This window comes from Rattus norvegicus, chromosome 9 (genome assembly GCF_036323735.1).
Source record: "Rattus norvegicus strain BN/NHsdMcwi chromosome 9, GRCr8, whole genome shotgun sequence".
NCBI classification, from domain to species: Eukaryota; Metazoa; Chordata; class Mammalia; order Rodentia; family Muridae; genus Rattus; species Rattus norvegicus.
The window spans coordinates 26,094,580-26,114,452 of record NC_086027.1 but is presented as its reverse complement, the minus strand read 5'-3'; the positions used below and the strand labels follow the sequence as shown (position 1 = coordinate 26,114,452).

At 38.2% G+C, this 19,873-nt stretch overlaps 1 protein-coding gene across 3 annotated transcripts in view; it reads left to right on the top strand.

Moving 5' to 3' along the window:
• Ptchd4 (patched domain containing 4) overlaps positions 1-19,873 on the top strand; it is a 211,902-nt gene that overhangs the window by 48,844 nt on the left and 143,185 nt on the right. For all 3 annotated transcript variants that reach the window (XM_008766914.4, XM_008766916.4, XM_017596760.3), the window contains one exon: positions 13,591-14,071. In XM_008766914.4, coding sequence (XP_008765136.3) covers positions 13,591-14,071 — 481 coding nt within the window. The remainder of the gene's footprint in view (positions 1-13,590; positions 14,072-19,873) is intronic.

Below are 19,873 nucleotides of genomic sequence, written 5' to 3'. Positions count from 1 at the left end.
CTGTAGTTTCAAAGCATGCCTGTCCTCTGGGAAACATGCCCGTCCTCTGGGAGATTAAAAAGAAAAGGTAATTCGGTGGAGATAAATTGGACTTAAGCAAGGGTCTCACCCTTTCACACCCTTTCTCTAGCATTTTGCTGACAGAGCTCAATAATTATCTCACATTGTGTATTTAAGGGAGCTAACTTCCAGGTAGCAGAAGGATACATTCAAAGGGGGAAATGTAAGACCAAGGGGATGAAGGTTCTGAGCTAGTTAGAGAGAGGACAAAGAGAGAGGGGGAAAGGAGAAAACATAAACAATGATGGAAAAACAATAAAACATGGAGATCTGAATTGAGTTGGTGAAGACCCAAGAGTGGTACATTTGTTCATCAGGGGGAAAAGGCACAACCACAGCTGTGATAAAGGCTGTATTCTTGACTTCACGTTCTCTCACATATTATTTCTTTGACCTAAGGAAAGGTACAATCTGCATTCCCTGGTCCCATTAAACTCATAAGTTTTATATATATACATATATATACATATATATATATATTTTAAAAAGGTTTCATTGGATGTATAGTTGATACATTTTAAAATGAAATAAAAATTAGGAAACTGCATTTTCTTTCCAAAATGCTAACATCGATTCTAGATTACATAAGCCTATGTCATATTGGCTAGTGATCTTATTTAATTTCATAATCCTAGATTCTTATAGCTTTTGAGATAATCTGAGAAAATGTGTAAGCCATATTTTATTTTGCAGGATGGTCTGTATATGGGAACTGCTCACAAGATAAATATTATGAGACCAAAGGAACAAAAAGGAAGGGACAGAGCCTTGGGATGATGTACGCATAACTCAAAAACTCAATACAAAGGTGACATAGAGCCATCAAATTCATGAGATTTGTGTTTTGTTAAGAAAGCACTCTTCAGCCAAGTGCAAGGGCAGTTCAGCTCAGGGATTAAGTATATTGAGATTCCACCTGACCCTTAATACCAGACTGTTGACATTTACCTGTAGCCTTAAGCAGAATGCATTACTAATGCCTCAGTGGGGCAAAAACACAGTCCATTATGAAGAAGGCTGAGGTATCCCCATGAGTTCATTACCTATAACTTGATTATAGGGATGAGGGCGTTCTCCTACCTCCTCCACTGCCATTCTCTTCTATATGAAACATGGTGAAGTGTCACAGTCACTTTATCCTTCTCATTCCAGTCTACCCCTAGACTCTGTTTCAACGACCCATTTTTCTCTGTTTCTTTTGTAAATTAGTTGGGGGGGGGCTATAGTTTTCAAGATAATAGAAAATAGCCTACGAATGAAACAAAAGTGGACTGGAAGTTTGTACCAAGTGCCAGCCAGTGCTTCTCTTTAGAATGCTGATACGAGTGTGCAAGACTTTAAATGAGTCCTACTGAGTATCTGTGATTTCGAAGCAGGCATGCTTACTTGGGTTCTTTAGCACTCTTTTCTGCACTTATGTCTCATTCTTTTGTGACTGTATTTATGTGCTCTACGCATTTAACAAAAACATGGAAGAAAATGCATGTTCCTGTATTTGTCTTAATCTTGATTTTATACTCAGCGACCTACCTTCTCAGACACTTAATACAGATATGTTTAATGTGGGAGAGTGGAGGGAAATCTATATAATTGCCAACAACTCCTACACCTCTAAGTGGCAAAGTTTTTCTAAAACGCCCTTAACACTCCATAAGGGGTTCTTTGGGAAAAAAACACAGGTGTGGAGACATTTATTTTCAGAATACTGTGTATTCCAGAAGAGGTTTAAAAATAGCTTCCTAAGGCTCACAAATGTTAGGTAATGTGCTTTAGAGGAAGCTGTGAGGAATATAAAATGTGCATATGGACAGATGTATGTGGTATGTATGTCATCTTTCCTCCCTGGTACACAACCCCATCTCTGATGCACTCCAGATGTTCAGGGTTTTTTTTATCTTACAATCAAAGAAAGCTTTGGAGGGCAGAACTGCCTACTTCACTATCAATCCCACCTCAGCCCCCACATTGCAAATTTCAGTCATTCTGGAAGTTCCAGAAATACAATGTACTTACAGTCCTGTGCAGGCCTTTATGCGTACTGTTGTTCCCCATGTGTGTTCCCCATCGTTACTCTGGCTTCACAGTTTTGATAAAAGTCTTCAGAGGTCATGTGATTCTTTCTTAACATTCATTCCCTAGGAATGTTATGCTAACTGATGTCAGATAGGTAGCTAGAGAGATGATAGATGATAGATTAGATAAATAAATAGACAGATGATATATAAATACATACATGACAGATGATAGATAGATAGATAGATAGATAGATAGATAGATAGATAGATAGATAGATAGATGATAGATAGATAGATAGATAGATAGATGATAGATAGATAGATAGATAGATAGATAGATAGATAGATAGATAGATAGATGATAGATAGAGATAGATAAGAGATAACATAGATGACAGGTAGATATATACATACACACAGATGTACATACATGATGATAGATAGACAGACAAAAGACTGATAGATGATAGATAGAGGATAGATAATCCTACCTACTTATCACTCCCACCTTATTCTTCTACTCTAGCCAATAGCCACAGTCTCTGAATTAACTAACTGTACAACTAACTGTACTATTCACTACTCTATTCTGTGCTCACTGGATATATGAACAAAACTCTGCCTTATTATCTGTTTCTACCCATGTGTATCATCCTTAGATACCCAGATGTGTTCACTATACTGGGGTCTAATTGTAAATGTCTCCAATGCTTGATTTTTTTCTGCTTTTCCTAACTTTCTTATTGCTTAGATAATGCTTTTTATAAAGCAGTTTTTATAAAAATATATCAACATTGTTCCACTTTTCCTTTTCTCTCTCCAGTTCTTCTCATGTTCCCCCTTGCTTACTTTCAAATTCATGGACTCTTTTTCTTTAATTGTTATACATACATACATATATACATACACACATACATAATACATACATATACACATAATGCATACATACACACATATAGAATCCTTATTAAGCCCATGTAATGAGTTGTTTGTATGTGGATATAATCATTACTGATCACTTGGTGTTGGATAATTAATTAAGGGTCTCATCCCTTTGGAAAAGTAGTTCTCTCCCCTAGAATTTTTTAAATGCCTATAGCTCTTTGTTTAAGGATGGGCCCCATGAGATTGCCACATTCTGTTAGCATGCCTGTTGATGTTCTCCCTGTTTGGGTCTTGTTCAGGCAGCCATATTGTTGAGGTATCATGGGTGAATATGACCTGTCATTTCTAATAGCCACAGTCTCACAGTTGACATCCTGATACTTTGATTCTTATTATATTTCTGCCCCCCTTTCTGTGATTTTTCTCAGTCTTACATGTATAAGTTGTATTATAGATATATTTATTCAAATCCATGATCAACTGTTCTCTAAATTTTGACCAATTGTAGTTTTCAGTGCTGGTTCTTGTTATTTGAAAAGAGAAGCTTCTTTGATGAGGAGTGTGAGCTACGCTTATCTGTGGGTTAAAGGATAAGTATTTAGAGTGCAATTTGGAATTACGCTGATCTCGTAAAGTAAATGCTATAAGTTCACCTCTAAAACCTATGAGCTCAATAGCCTTGGGTAGTTGGGTACATTTCTAGTACCAGGCATGGTTTCTCTCCTGTTTAGGGAGTATTAAATCCAATTAGACAGTTACTGTTTATCGCCATGATATTAATGCCACTATTGAGTCATCAGGAATAGCTTACCAAACTGGTCAATACCATGATTCAGAGTAGGTAGGACTCCTTGTTGATTCCCTCTTTTGTCAGCTTATATGGTAACTTCTGGAAATATAAATGTTAGTCCTTGCCAGGATTTTAGGGAAGATGAAGCTCAGACCATTTATCTAAAGTGCATAGTGTTTTCAGCAACAGGGGCTTATCTTCATCCGTGTAGAGAATGTTCTTAACTCTACACTAAGGTTTTCCCCTGCAGATCGTCAATATGGCCTGTTTTTCAACTCAGGAGCTGATAACCTAAGTGCCACATTCATCATAAGGCCTGTGGTTATAAACAGAGCCTTTGAAGGGGAAACATTCTTAATCCAAAGAAAGGTTATGATGGTGAGACTTTCAATACTTCTACAAAAAGAAATAGCTCGACCTAGGGACTTGTAGTATTCCTCGAGAATTCACTTAAGTGGCAACCAACTTCCTTACTGAAGGTCAGCAACAAAGCTTTCTACTGTTTGATGTCAAATACTTGTCTTTGAGTAGCCGTTACAATTCCCTTATGAACAACTTAGCTAAACATAATAATATTGTTTTTAATGGAAAATTGGGTGATAAGATCTCTAATATGAGCTATAGAGAAACAACATACTAATTTTCATGGCATTATGAGTAAAGTTGGACGTTTTCTCCTTGAGATCTTAGGTTCCTTGATAAAGAATGTATAAATGGGTTTGAAAAACAATTGTTTGAGTTTAAAAAAATAGAGTTGGAATGATGCAAATATGGTGATTGCTAGAAGAAGAGACATCAAGGGAGGAAGAGAGAAAACAAGAAGATTTAGTTATGGAACAGCAAACAAGATGGACCAGATTTGAATGGCAGGAGAGGGAGCCTCTAGAGACAAGGGATTCAGAAAGCCCAGAGTGTCTCAAGAGCATGACCAGGCTTTGGCCAGTATGTGAAAGAAAAAGAGATAGAGAAAAGCAAAAGCACAACACAGAAAAACTCAGATGCCCTTGTGCTGATAGTGGAAGGCTGCAAGTGACTGCATCACATGGGGTAATAGTGTTTTAGGAAACATGAGTACACTATCTCACTAAAGGGATAATTGTTCTTCTGGTCTTCTTAGCATGATTTAGATAAATTGGACTTCCCAAGGGGTGGTGTCTTGCAACTCCAGGTAATTTACAGACCCCAGCTGGAAAAACTGTTCAGGCAGGAGACAGTGGTGTATAATGTTTTAATCTTTGCAACATGTTTCTATCCAGGACATGATATATGGTTTTTATTCTTTTGATCAGCAGAAAATAGCTTTTCCTCAACGGGGCTCAACAGAGCTCTGATATTCATCATCAGCTGCCATGAAGGCTACTGTAAAGTTTGCTTCTAAAGGACTGGGTCCTTAAAATGAGTTGAAAATAGGAAATAGTCACCAGTAATTTCCAGTATGAAAGCCCAAAGTTGCAGTTTCAAAGCTGTTCATTGGAAGAAATTAGCATCTAAACTAGAAATTTAATCGCACATTGACTTTCCCTTATAGGTCGTGGCATTTAGTAGAAGAATGCTAGCATGTCTGAGATGGGGCTAGGGATACAGCTCAGTGATTATACACTTGCCTAGCATGTGTAAGACTGTAAGTCCAATGAACCTTTCACACACACACACGCGCACACACACGCGCGTGGGCGCATACACACACACACACACACACACACACACACACACACACACACAGTCAGAGCTCTTCTGATACCTCAACTCTTCATCCAAAACAAAAGTGAAATGAAATTTGGCTTTTGGTTCAGAACAAAATGGCACTGTTCTTTTGTTCTTTTTGGGGCCCTTCTCCTCCCTGTATCTGTCTCCTGTTCTTATCAACATAACTCACATTAAATACAGGTGATAACTCTATTTCTATTCTGTTTATAAATTTATGCGAACATTCTTACAAACAGGAAAATCTCAATGCGTGCATGCTATTGTGTACTGAGCAAACAAATATGGTAGAGGTGATATGATAAGGATCTGAAGAACAAACGACATTTCCTACCTAAGAAGTTTATTAGTTCCATTTGTGTTATTGGTGATTTACATCCTGAAGAAAGAGGACAAATTTCTTTATGTTGTTATTTAAGGCATCTCTCTGGAGATTACTTAAGAGAAAATAAAGGAATGACTTTGTTAAATTTAGAAAGAGATAACAACCTCTTGTTGCTATGGAAATGAGCACAGGTTGTGTTGTCCTCCCATTCCTCCTATTTTCCTCTTATCACAATAAAGCATACTGGTCTAGCTTGTTTTGTTGTGTCTGATGGCTTCACCACCGAGGAATCATTTGGTTCCTGTTGCTGTGGTAAATGCCATGACCAAAAGCACCTTGGGAAGAAAATGACTTCAGCTTCAGTTGTAGCCCATCATGAAAAGCAGTCAGGGCCAAATTCAAGGAAAGAAGGTGGAGGTAGGAACTGATACAGAGGCTATGGAGGAGTGCTGTTTATTGGCTTGTTCAGCTGCTTTTTTATAAATCCTTTCTTAGAAAACCACTAGTCCAGGAGTGGCATTACTGCCCAGCCATCTGGGTTCTCCCACATCAATCAATATCCTGAAAGTGGCCTGTGGATTTGTATGCAATTTGTATACAAGAAAATGCACCTATCTGATGGTGGCATTTTTCTCAATTGAGATTCATCTTCCCAAATGACCTTAGCTTGTGTCAAGTTGGGAAAACAAAATCACAAACAGGACATTTTTTAATGAAGAGTACAGCAGAACTTCAGAGATAATATAAGCCAAAATTTTTGCCCCACTTGAAGGAGAGAAAGGTCAGAGAATCCAGTCAGCGGCTCCTGTCTTACTGTAGCAAAAGTAGAAATTAAATCCCTATGACTTGATTCTGTGCCTGTGTTCTTGACAGCACATTTCAGACACCTGCTGGGAGGAGGAAATAAATTTAAATGACTAAGTGAATAAACAATATTATGTAAATACTCCATGTGTTGCATATTAATAAGCACAATCCCCAACCCTCTCATAACTCTAATCATATCTTATATTAACATATTTGACCCTCACAAGACCTTAAAATTCTTATTTCATGAGCTATAGAAATTATCCCTGAAAGCATAGTCATCAATTGTCATTTTAAGCACTATTAAATCTTATGCCCAGGAAACTTAAGACAACTGTACTCTTGGTCAAGGGTTGTGGCAGGGACCCTAAGCATTATGGGTGGCCTCTGGAGTCTTTTCATATAACCACTATCTTGCACATTCTCTCTTCTAAGTGCATTTAATAATTATCCCAAAATATGCACATGTGTTATGAATATAAGTGTTAGAGCCAGAAACAAGAATGAAGCCATTGGCAGTGCTACTGACGTGAGGCTGTGCATTCTTGTTTTACTTGCCTACTCTCTTTCTGACTCATCCTCTCATCGATGCCTTGAAGTCATATCAGTATAACCGGTCCTCATAGACTGGTGGAAGAGTTGCCAAGCACAACACAAATCAAGACCTTAAGTCTCTGTCACTTGAATTAAATCAATCCTACCAAGCTCGGTTCGCCACTTGTGCTCGCACACTGGGTTAAACTTATTTTACGTCCTGGTTGGCTAACATTTTTGTTTTAGTTCAGCAGCACAGAAACCCTGTGTTTAATTATTTTTAACTTCCCTCTCTGAAAAACAATACAAAATACTACATTTTCTGAACTTCAAATGGCATAAGGAATCACAGCTATTCTCTCTTAGGGGCATTTTAATGCTTTAGAGACCTCATCTAGAAAATGATTTTTTATTATTATTCTTTAATCAAATACCTTGTAGGAAGTTGTTTTCTCCTTATTTGCTTATCACTTCCAAATATGAAACCAAAATAAATAACAGATTCATTTAGTCCTATTTTATACTTACATTTTTACAAGGGGGGATGAATAAAAAAAATATGTTAGGAAACAAATATGGAAGCGTTATTTATACAAATAAACAAAATCTCATCATTCTTTTTGAAAAATGCCACTAGCTCCTTCATATGCAGGAAAACTTTCTTTACAGTAATAAAAGGCAGTTGACCATCTAAAGGTTTATAATATCCTCACAAAGTCTGACTCATTGAAAATCAATACAATCAGGTTGGAGAGATGGCTCAGTGGTTACGAGCACTGCCTGCTCTTCCAGAGGACCTGAGATCAATTCCCAGCAATCACATGGTGGCTCACAACCATCTGTTATGGGATCAGATGTCCTCTTCTGTTGTGTCTGAAGACAGTGACAGTGTCTTCATATACATAAAATAGATTAAATCTTTAAAAAAAGAAAATCAATGCAATCACAAATTATCTGAATGTTAACCTAGCATCTAATGAAGCAAAATCCTGGCTTGTTTCCTTATAATTTCAAAGCACCACTGAGTAATTTTTGCCCAGCCCAGTTGTCTACAACATGAATATCTCCATATTATCTTAGCTCTGTGAGAACATATTCTCTTATTTTAACTCTGAGTTTAATTTCCTCTTCTCTGGAGAGGTGTGGACTGGCTGGAAGTGATTTAAGGGCTACAAAGTAGTAGGTTTCCAAACAATCTGAGGGATCCAGGGATCTTACTGCATTGCTGTTATTGAGCAGACGCTGATGGCTCTGAGACAGCATTGTGACCAGTCATTTTATTGATTCACCTTGCAACAATTTACCTACTGGAGACAACCTAAGCTGGCATTTTTCTTACACTGCACTCAGAATCTGAAATGCTGCAAGATTTCCTAACTGATTGTTTTGCTTCAGAGTCATCCTGACCCCCAAACTCTTCCTCCATAGTGAATGAGTTTAAGAATTCAAAACAAGTACATTAAGTCTTTAACCTGAGTAAACCAATGTTTTCACACTAAACTACCAACCCATCCCCTTGATGAGACAATGTGGAAGGACTCCAGCTGTCTCTCCAGCCTAATGTCTGGTCTCACCCCTCCTTTCTGTTCTTTGAGCATCCTGTCCTTTATCATCAGACCCTAATGCATGCAAATTCTTCTCCTTCCTGGCTGTCTTGCACTCACTGAGGGTCTGTCTATTGACTAGTGACTTACTGTCCTGCATGTGCCTCAAGCACAGCAAAAGCTGCAGGGGAAATGATATAAGAAATGAAGAAGATTGGAAAGTGGATAATAAAGGGGTACAACATTTGAAACATAAATAAATAAAATAACCAATAAAAAGTGGATAACATTGTTTCAAATTGTCCAATTTTTGCAAAATAGTCTCTAAAATGCCATGTGAATAGTAATTTACACATGAAAGTCTATTCCCTCAGTTAAGAAATTTTATGCAGAGAATAGGCTTGTTTGAAGCTCCAGGAAGTTATTAGTAAACAAACCAGAAAAGGTCCTAGCTCTCAGCTTTTCTGTGTTCTAACTGAAGAGACAGAAAAGGAGCAATTGAGTGACTCTATACAACCATCTCAGATAGAAATCCTTAGCAGGAAGCACATAAAATAGGACAGTGCAATGGTCTGAAATGACCTGTCTTTCGGGAACAGGGCACCTGATTTGAATTATATGATTTATATAATTTTTATAGCCTAGACCTTCATAACTGGAAGTAGTCTTGGCTTTAAGAAGAATATAGGAAAATATTCAAAGCAAGGAGCACACCAGACACAAACATCATGGGGTGGAAATTAACTTGATGTGTTCATGGAGGAAGAGGAGCATGGGGAAGGAAGAAGAAGAGACAAAAGAGACAGGAGAACAGTAGGCAAGATCAGAAGACATTTCTATCTGTGGCTATGCATTGCTCTGCAGGCTTGGGAAAGAGCCCATGTTGCAGACCTAGTGCAAGTGCAAACCAGTGGAGGGTTTTAGGCATAGAAATGATGTGGTATCATTTGCAATTGGATGAGTAGGCTCTGGCTATGATATGGAGAGTTGAAAGAGGAACAGCAGAATCAGACCATGATACAGCCAGAGAACTGATGTTATCTTGTGTTGTAGACATGGCAGTTGATCTCAGACCAGCACAGAAGTAGAGCAGCACTGAACTCAACATGCTACCAGCATTCTGCTATTAAAAAATCTAAGATGTATTTCTATGATAACTTAAGAGAGATTTATACCCATGAAAACTTCAAAATTTGTATGAGAAATTACTATGATAAACAAGGAAACTGAGTCATATTACAGGCAATACTTTATGTGTCAGGCTGCCTTCCATAAAGAGGAAGACATTGGAAAGGGAGACTACAGGTGAAATAAGTTCTGATACCTCAAGCAAGGGGGTTTCTCTGCTCTGACTCCAGGAAGGTCTAGAAAGGATTAGACTTGGCATCTGAAGATCTCAGTAGGAACTCAGGGTTATGCCTTTTCTAAATGTCTGGGTTGACTTATCTAGTAAATAAAACAGCTCTGCCTATAACTAGTTAGCTCTTAACCTGGTGCTGAAACAACCAATCCATTGCTCTAATAGTTGTAAGAACATCATTTCTGAAATTCAAGCCTCTTCAAACTCTTCATATAAGTAGAGTTTTGTTGTTTTTGTTGTTGTTGTTGTTGTTCTTGTTCTTGTTCTTGTTCTTGTTGTTGGTAGAACAAGAGAGCTGAAAACTTAACTTTGATATCCTACAATCATCACTCCACATGCTTACATCTCCTAATAAAGATAAGAAAACTGAAGACAACACAGACAATGGATCAGGTGGAAGGTTCCCAATTAGAATGAGTTGTATGCTACAACTTGAGTCAAATGATCTTCTGAGCAATTCTTTGCACTAACCTTACTGAACGTCTTACCACTCCAAGGAAGTCCTCTACAAGACATAAATATTTGCTGTATTCATTCTTAGTTTCTTCTACTTATAAGTATCTAATGATGGATAAGAAGAAAAATTATTTGCTACTCTTATCCAATAGTAATATGAACTCATGCCCGTAATATGTTTGGTTTAGTTTCTAAGGACTACAGTGGGATAAGTTAGCTGATTCACCAGCATGCACATGTTGTAACCATCGAATGGAATTTTGATTCAGGATATGAAAACACCTCATTTATATTGTGCAAGTACATAGCTTTAAACATGGGCCAGAAATTCATTCTTATTTACTTAAATACAACAGGGACAGGGAGACACAATGAAGGTGTATCTTTTATAAGATGTTTATTATTTAAAATGGAAATTAGGCAACTTCAAAGGGAAGGTTAGCAGCTGGTCAGACTCAGAAAAGTGAATTTTTTAAAAAAATCTACACATCTTTAATTATTTTACTTTTGTTCTCTCATACAATGAGCATCTGCCTTGTCCACTATAATCTCCAAGGGAGATCTGAGAAACTCTCTGTACTGCTGCTGCTAAAGTTCCCCAGAAGTTTCTTTAATGACAGAGATGAGTTAAGGTACACATAGCAGCACATTCTTAAATGATACAGGGCTTTGGGGATAAGGGCTCTCTCAGATAATCAGATGCATAAGTTTAAATAAAGATAGAATTTAAGAAAAAGTCAAACCAAAACATTATGTCAATTTTTAGATAAGAATATACCAAATAAATGAACATTTTTTTGTAAATGCAAACTAAATCCACACCATTCAGTTCTGGGACAAATTCGCATCTCCCTTTGCAAAGCTTGCCAACCCTCTTTGCAAGAGCCAACCTATTCAAACAAGGAAACTTAAAGCTAAACTTGTAGCTTGGCTTTTTTTACTCATTATTTAATGTATATAGGTGTTTGCCCTGCAGGTAAGTTTGTGCACTAAGCAAGTGTCTGGTGCCCATAGAGACAAGATTATTAGTCATATCCCTTGGAATTGGGGTTACAGACGGTCATAAGCTGCCTTCTGTGTTCTGGGAATTGAACCATAGTCCATAGGAAGAACAGTCAGTGCTCTGAATCACTGACCCCTCTCACCAACCCCGGTTTAGTTTTATAAAGAAAAGAAATACCATTCTTTTGAAGATCCCATGGATGCCGTAGATACACCAAGGGAGAACTCTCAAATTAAACTGATGTTAAGAAATAAGTTGTTCATTTGGGTTTGTTCAGGTTTCTTAATGTGATTATAGCTATTGTAATAATTACCTTGTAGGGACAGATACATATTGTGACTGTGATATTGTTTCTTTCCAATGTTTGATCACTCTTCATGTGGCATTTGTAATCTCTAAACATCTAAACCCTTCATCTTTGCAATACACAGTAGGGTTACTTATGTGCAGGCTAAAAGCAAAATGCAAGTAAGTGTTTCACATCTAGGTGTCTGGATTAAACAAAGCCATGATAATTATCTCATGTGCTAGCTAGAGGCCCAGCAGTTCCAAGTAATCTCTTATGGTTAACACACTGATCAGTGTGCTACTCCTGCTCTTTGGAGACAAACATTCTTTGCTAAGAATCAACTCTTTTTTCACCCTTGAGAGATCACCTCTTCTGACTTCATTCACGTACGAACAACGTACAGCATGAACTTTCATGATGGCATCTCACACATTGCCAACAGCATATTTCCAGTCCTATAAGTCATTCTGGAGCCTGTCTTTGGGCTCAACATTCTATCAACCATCATCATTGAAGTATGGAGACAATTGTGACAAAAAATGAAATTTCCAAATAGATTAAAATCTTGCAACGGCCATCAAGGAGCACCCTCACAGGATGAGAATAGCTGGTAATTCTGTGTCTATCCATGTGTGCTTAAAGGAGAAATGGCCTCTTTGTCCAGTTCCTAGAATGTTGACAGTCCCTCAAGGCCAACTTTGAAGCTGAGACACCATTCGGTGAGACTACCTGAAAAGTTTATCAGCCTCATTTTGAAATTTATTTTTAGGAAAAGATAAGTGTGAGACATAGTCAGATGTGTGTGGGGATATTGTACAGGCCCAGCAAGTGCCCGTATCACATGCAGGAAGTATTTCAATCGCACACTAGCTATTCCAGAGGCATTTATCACATTCAAAACTGCTCATTTAACTTCAGTAGTATAAGGAAGTAAGGGTTTTCAAATCTGGGTATTGGTGCGTAACTTAGTTCTGGAATGCTTGGCATATTTACATGTAGGGTGATTGTCTTAATGTTTGAGGCTTAAAGACTATTATAATTTAAAAGGAAAACACCTGGGGCAGGCAAACTGTGAAGCTCAGAAAGTGCTGAGGAGGAGACTGAGAAGTGAAGGACGAGAAAGGCATGCCTTTGAAGCCAGCATATAGACCAGGCACATGGTGGGCAAGCAGGCACATGGCAGGAAAATAAGGTTTTAGAGAAGGTAATGGATCCAAAGTATCAGGGAAAAGGCTTAGCTAGATTCTGGCCTGAACCTTAAAGAAATAGGCAGAAAAGGGATAAAGGATACACAATCCCTTTCTGCCTCATGCCTCAGGAGGGACACCCTCATGGTGTCTCACAAGGATGGGGCTGGGGCCAAGAGCCCTGAGGGAGGAAAGTGTAGCATCTTATTGAAGAAATTTTTATTCTATGTCATTAACATGACCTAGGGTGAGCCTTGACACATGCTCTACTTACAGCTAAACATCGATCACAAACTTGATCTACCATTAAGGAATGCGACTACGTTGCTATAAAATAAAATGTTAGGAACGAGAACATTTGATAATCCAAACTTATGAGCCCCTTTCCTACACATGTGGCAACTGTGATGTAGCTTTGCAACACTCTTTCCACCCTCTTTATTCCTGTTCGTCATGCAGGGTCTCCCATGTAGCTCCAAAAGGTTGCGACTAAATGCCTGACTTTCCTCTCCACCCACATCAGTTCCACAATCACCAACCTTCCTTGTGCTTCTTCACTTAGAATAAGAAACTGTCCCTTGGAATGTGCATCCTTCTGGTAACTGAAGTTTCCCCTCTTTCTGTTTTCAAGGATGGGAGGAACAGTTTTATTGGACACCAGCTGGGCGGGGTAGTGGAAGTGCCAAACAGCAAAGACCAGCGGGTCAAGTCAGCCAGAGCCATTCAAATCACCTACTACCTCCAGACCTATGGTTCTGCCACTCAAGACCTCATAGGGGAGAAGTGGGAGAATGAGTTCTGTCAGCTTATGAGGAAGCTCCAGGATGAGCACCAAGACCTCCAACTGTACTCTCTGGCATCTTTTAGCCTGTGGAGAGACTTTCATAAGACCAGCATCCTGACCAGAAGCAAGGTCCTGGTGAGCCTCGTGCTGATCCTGACCACAGCCACCCTGTCCAGCTCCATGAAGGACTGCTTGCGCAGTAAGCCCTTCCTGGGCCTCCTGGGGGTGCTCACGGTATGCATTTCCATCGCCACTGCAGCCGGGATCTTCTTCATCACTGATGGGAAGTACAACTCCACCCTGCTGGGAATCCCTTTCTTCGCCATGGGTAACTATCCATCCTTGTGGTAATCGGATTCTTGCCGGTTTGGGGCAAGGTAGTACATTTCTTGGCTTCTCAGGTGGATATGATTTAGTTTTGCTTTGGTATGTCTGTGTGTGACTGTGTATTATTTTCCTTGGGGGTTTGTGTTCGTTTTGCCTTTTTGAGGCCTTCAAAGGACATCGTAGAATAACCAAACCATCCTTCCCTTTAAGCTAAGGATGTCAAAAGTCTTTAGATTGCACAATATGGAATTTCTCTACTCAGTTTCCTCATTGCCGATAAATTAGAAGTATCCGATATAAAAATAAGGAGAGTTGTTGCTTATTGCAAACATAATTTTGTGCTACCAATCATAGCCATCTTCATGGATGGTGACAGGACAGTTAATAACTGTGACAAATGAATAGTCTAAGGACAACTTATATGTCATAATCTCAAATATCTTCTAAAATAAACTCAAATTCAGTTAATAGTTTTGCCCAGAACCTACTTGATAATTTTACCTGTATAAAAAAATTAAAAATAATAAAACCTGCCTAATGCCACTTAGATATATTATCCAGTTTATATGTTTATCTCTGATGGAAATATCATCCTTAGGATTATTAATTTTCTCCCAGCCAGACATAAATGATGTCATGACTATTAAAAAATGGTGTGTGTATGCATGCATATGTATGGTGTAACATGTATGGATATTTACTGGGAACAAACATGAGCAAGGACTCAGTGACAGAGTGAATATGTCTTATTGATAAAGATATTTGTGGTATTCACAAGGTTCTGTTCTATGCGGGGTAATCATGTATAACAATTCCTAAACTGAACCGCTAAGTGCTGAACTGACAGGGGCAAGGTATCCATAAGCTACAACGATTGACTTTTCATGAACTAGCTTAAAATCATTTGTAAAAAAGTTCCACTATTCAGATGCTAAATACACAGCCATATACATAGAAAACTTTCTCTGTGGCTCAAGTACCTTTTTGTTTTTTTTAACTTTCACAAACATGTTTGTAAATAACAGAAGGCATGCAAATTATACAAACTGACATCAGATGTCTGTGTTCGGAATCCAGCTTCATTATAGTTTAATGAGCTGGCTCATTTATCTAAACATAATCTTGCATAAAATACCAATAGGTCTTCAAATGATTGTTTTTAACATAACATGACATAATTCAAAATAATAGTTGAAAGTAAATGCTAAACAAATATCAACAAGTTTTAGCAGGTAACATTGTGTGACAACTCAGTGAATTCCACAGCGATAAGGAAACAACTTTGGCTTCGTGGAATTGAGTCTTAAAATTTTTGCATCGCATTGCGAATGAATATTCGTTAACTAACAAAATAACCTTTGCACAAAACATGCAAAATGTTTTCCCATTAGTGATAACGATGAGTCAGAGACTGGATCATTTGTACGTTTTATTCCTTTGTAAATATTCAAGTTTCTTCTTGACTTGACAAATGACACGAAATTTCTCAAAATTATACAATAAAACTCACAAATAAAACAAGACTTTGTCAAGCCTAACCAAAACCAGTAGCACCTTAATTGTGGGATAGAAAGATATTTTTCAGAAAAAGGATAGGATTATCCATTCTATAAAAATAAGGTTAAAAAAAAAAACACTACCTGGTGCTAGATTGTAATGTCAGCTCTACAAGGGCAGTGGGCTGTTTATTTTCCTAATAGCAAGAACACTGAAAACCATAGTGCTAGAAAAGTCCAGACCTATAGCACACACTTTGTGCCTATCTGCTAACCTTTGCCATCACAAATCAACTCTGGACACTGTGGACATAGAGTGTAAGAAGACAGGTCAGGGGTATCCATGGTACTGCTGCAGATCTGAGGGAAGTGTGCCACTGTTCTCTGAAGGAAAAGCAATAAAAACCCACAAGTATGTGTTCAAACATTCTGCTTTATCAAGATCAAGATTCCGTTTTCATTCCGATTTTTTGTTTATGTTGTATGTTACACTGAATACTCAGGAGCGTCAATTCTGAATCTTCATGTGAAAATGAAGATTGGGGTTATTTATATTAAATTTAAAGATGCTTCAGCCTTATTCACCATTCATTGAATATAGGATTTTGTCATCCCTCCAACCTCTAACCAGATAGAGACAGACAGAGGGAAAGATAGACACACAGAGACAGAGAGAAGGTGACTGACTAATGATTAGGAAAATCACATGACCTTGCACCCAGAGCATCAAACAAGCAAAACTAGGAGTCACAGAAAACACATGGTTGCCAAGGGGTCGAAGGAGAATGTGATGTTAAATATAAATAAATACTGTTTGTCAAATGCCTATTTGCCTGTGGAATGCACAACATTGGTTGATGCAAACCCTTTGGTGAATTAGTGTTCATGAATGTACAGACTCCAAAATCAATAGTATGTGGGAGGGAGCACAGCCAACACTTCTTGTAAACCTCTATTCCTGTCCTGGTCTTCTTTCTGTTACTGCGATAAAGCATGAACAAAAGCAACTTGGCGGGAGAAGAGTTTATTTGACTCACACTTTCACAGTATAATCCATCATGAGAGACATCGAGGCAGGAACCTGGAGGCAGGAACTTAATCCGAAAACATGGAGAAGTGCTGCGTACTCCTTTGCTCTTTAAACTAACATCCAGCTACTTTGCTTACACCTCTCAGAACCACATGACTAAGGAGATCCCCCCAACCACGTATTGGGCACTCGTACATCCATCATTAATTTAAAAATACCCACCGCAGACTTACGCCAATCTGATGGGAGAATGATCTTAACTGAGGTTCCGTCTTCCCCAACGACACAAATTTGTGTCAAGTTGACAAAGTAGAAAACAAAAAAACCTTTTTTGTCTATTTTATATAGCTGTATAATTTATTCTATTTTATATAGAAAAAATGAGTATAGACAATTTTACTATCTTCTTGGAAAGATTTTGTATGCCAAGATTCAAAACCCTGCACCCTTATCAAAGCTGATTTCCAGAGCTGTATATTGCCATTTGTGGTGTCTGTTCTGTAAACCAAAGAGGCACATATCAGGAGACCTTTAACCTTGTGTCTTTCTTTTGTATTCATTATGTATTTTTGATCCATTTGATGGCCCTAGTGTCATTACAGAGACACATAAAATATATCTAAATATCCCTCCTTTTTAAAAGTCGGTTCCTGATTTTATACTTTTTCCTGAGGCTCCCTTGAGCTTTATTTGTCATGTTACATATTCCATATTTGGCTTTAAAGGTGACTATAGGTACAGAGTCTCTCAACACTCAGCAAATCCAGACTTAGAATGCACTTCTCAAACTGCCTGAAATGATTCAAGCTGCCTTATCAGTTGATATTTACTGACTACAATACAACTCAAGGTATTTAGAATTAGTGCCAAAGGCTTTGAATTAAATTATTGTAAATCCATTCCTTATCCTCATAAATTTTATATATAGGTCCAAGAGAAGAGAGAGATGGGACAAGAAAATGAAGAAATGCAAACCTTGCCATACTGTGGAAAAATAAAGCCAAATGTCAAAGTAGAATGGCATGCTTGGTAAAGAGCATTGGTGGTCAGCAGCAGGTAGGGAAACGTTACTGAGAACAAAACTTAAAGTAGGAATCTAAGTGAGAATTAAAAACAAGCAATATAGAAATTGAGGAAAGTTCTTCTGCAAAGAGACGGGAATCTGAGAAGAAGAGGGGATGGCTGGAGTAGAATGGACAGCAGACTGAGGAGAAGGGCTAGAAAGGGTACAAGGAGAGTCTACAGGGCACTGAACAGCTAATACTTCAAATTTTAAGTAGGGGAGAGAGAATACGATGTGAAGCATTCTGAGACAAAAGTGTGTGCTCCGATAGTTGCATAAGTCAGTCTGCGGGAGAGCAAGAATAAGGAAAAAGGTTATCACAAGGCCAGTCTTGCAACAGGGACAGCCTAACATAGCATCAGAACAGTGACAGTGGAGAAAAATGAATTCAACTCAGAATACGTACCTACAAGTCAAAGTGACAGGATTTGCTGAAGGACTGGGTGTGTTCTATAGGAGAAAGGGGTGTCAAGGGCACCTTCAAGGCTTACAGAGTGAATAATTAATAGATTACGGCTACCCTTGAGTGTGCTTAGATGGTCTTGGGAGAGATGAGTCGTGTGTTGAGGGGACAGTAGTCAAAAGTTTAGGTTTGTATCTGCTAAGTCGATGCCATCCATTAGGCATCCAACTTTGGAAATGTAGATAGGACTAGGTGTGTAAACCTGTGTGGAGACCAGGTTCAGAGGTTGGGGCTGTTGGAGTTGTCTTTGCATTAAGAATACTAAATAGTCTGAAAATCTGCTAAGTTCAACTAGAAAGGTGATCATAGATGACATTAAATGACTTTGGCTCAAATCTGAAGCACTCTAATATTTTCCAACAAGAAAGATGGGATGATCCAGAAAAGGAACAATAAAAATCATTAGACAATGGAACAGGACTGGAAACCAAAAAGAATAGTGTCCCGGAAGCAAAGTAAAGATATCTGTGAAGGAGCATGATACCAAACATGTAAGAGATTCTAAAGCCTTATGTCCAGTGAGAACTGAGAAGTGGCCTTTGATTCATCAATCTAAAGGTCAGGCCTGGGTGTCTTTGACAAGCACTGCTTTAGGTAATGTTGTGAGTGAAAAGGTCATTTAAAGATGGTCAATGGGGGTCAAAAGGTAAATACAATGAATAAGAATGGTGCAAGCTATCGTAGTATTATTTGTTTTAATTTGAGAGTAAAGACATTTATGTATGTCAGGACATGGTCAAAAGATGGAAAATGTACTAGTGAAGAAATGAAGAATAACAGAAATTATGAAAAGAATGTAATTGAGCAGAGAAGGTTTTGCATCTGGAGCCTCATTAGCTTTATATAAGACCACACCCAGGACAGAAGAATACATAGCTAGACTTATATGAGTGGAAGCTTGCATGTGAAGGCTTTGTTCTGTGGCTTCAACCTTGTCAGTAAATTATTATGGAAATCGGCAGCTGAGAATAACCATTAGAAGGGAGTATTGGGTTTTTTGTTTTGTTTTGTTTTGTTTTTTGAAAATAAAAGAAATGTGAAACAGTCACTTAAAAATGTTGGGGCTAAATTTTAAGTTTTGGGAATTGCTAGCTCGGAGTGCTAGGAACCAATCACATTTGTGTTCTTGGTTTTAGTAAACCAATCAGTGAGTGAGTGTGCTGAACTTGTAAGCACCCCAGCCACACCAATAGCTGGAGGAAGAAGTTGAATTTGATCAGAAAAAAAATTAAAGCACAAAACTTTGTGATACTGTGGCATTATATTGTCATCTGCAACGTCCATGCTTGAGAACAACATAGTTGGTTTACAAAAAAATAATAAAAATGAAAGGCCAATTTTTTGTTGGGTCACACTCATAGCAAGCTATCTTGGAGCATGCGCACACATTGAACAGAGCTTGACTAAAGCAGTGTTCATCTTGTTCACATGACTGGTACCCAATCTTGGATCTCTGAAGGATGGTTTCATTTTGGACCGTTGGCCTGAGCATCTAAATAGGTTCTTACCAGTATGATGTTCTCTGAATTGTTAGACTACTTATATGAGATCAAGGAACTCCTACAAAACATTTTTCAAGAAAGCTACTCAGAAAGTACAAGTCTAGTTGGCATGCCAAATTTGCATCATATCAGAACTATCATATGTTCTTGGGTGCAGGCAGGGTTCAAGAATGGGACAGTAGAACTCCATGTGTTAAGGATATCATTGGTAGAATTACATTTCAGGAGGGTGTTTACAACAGGAGTTAC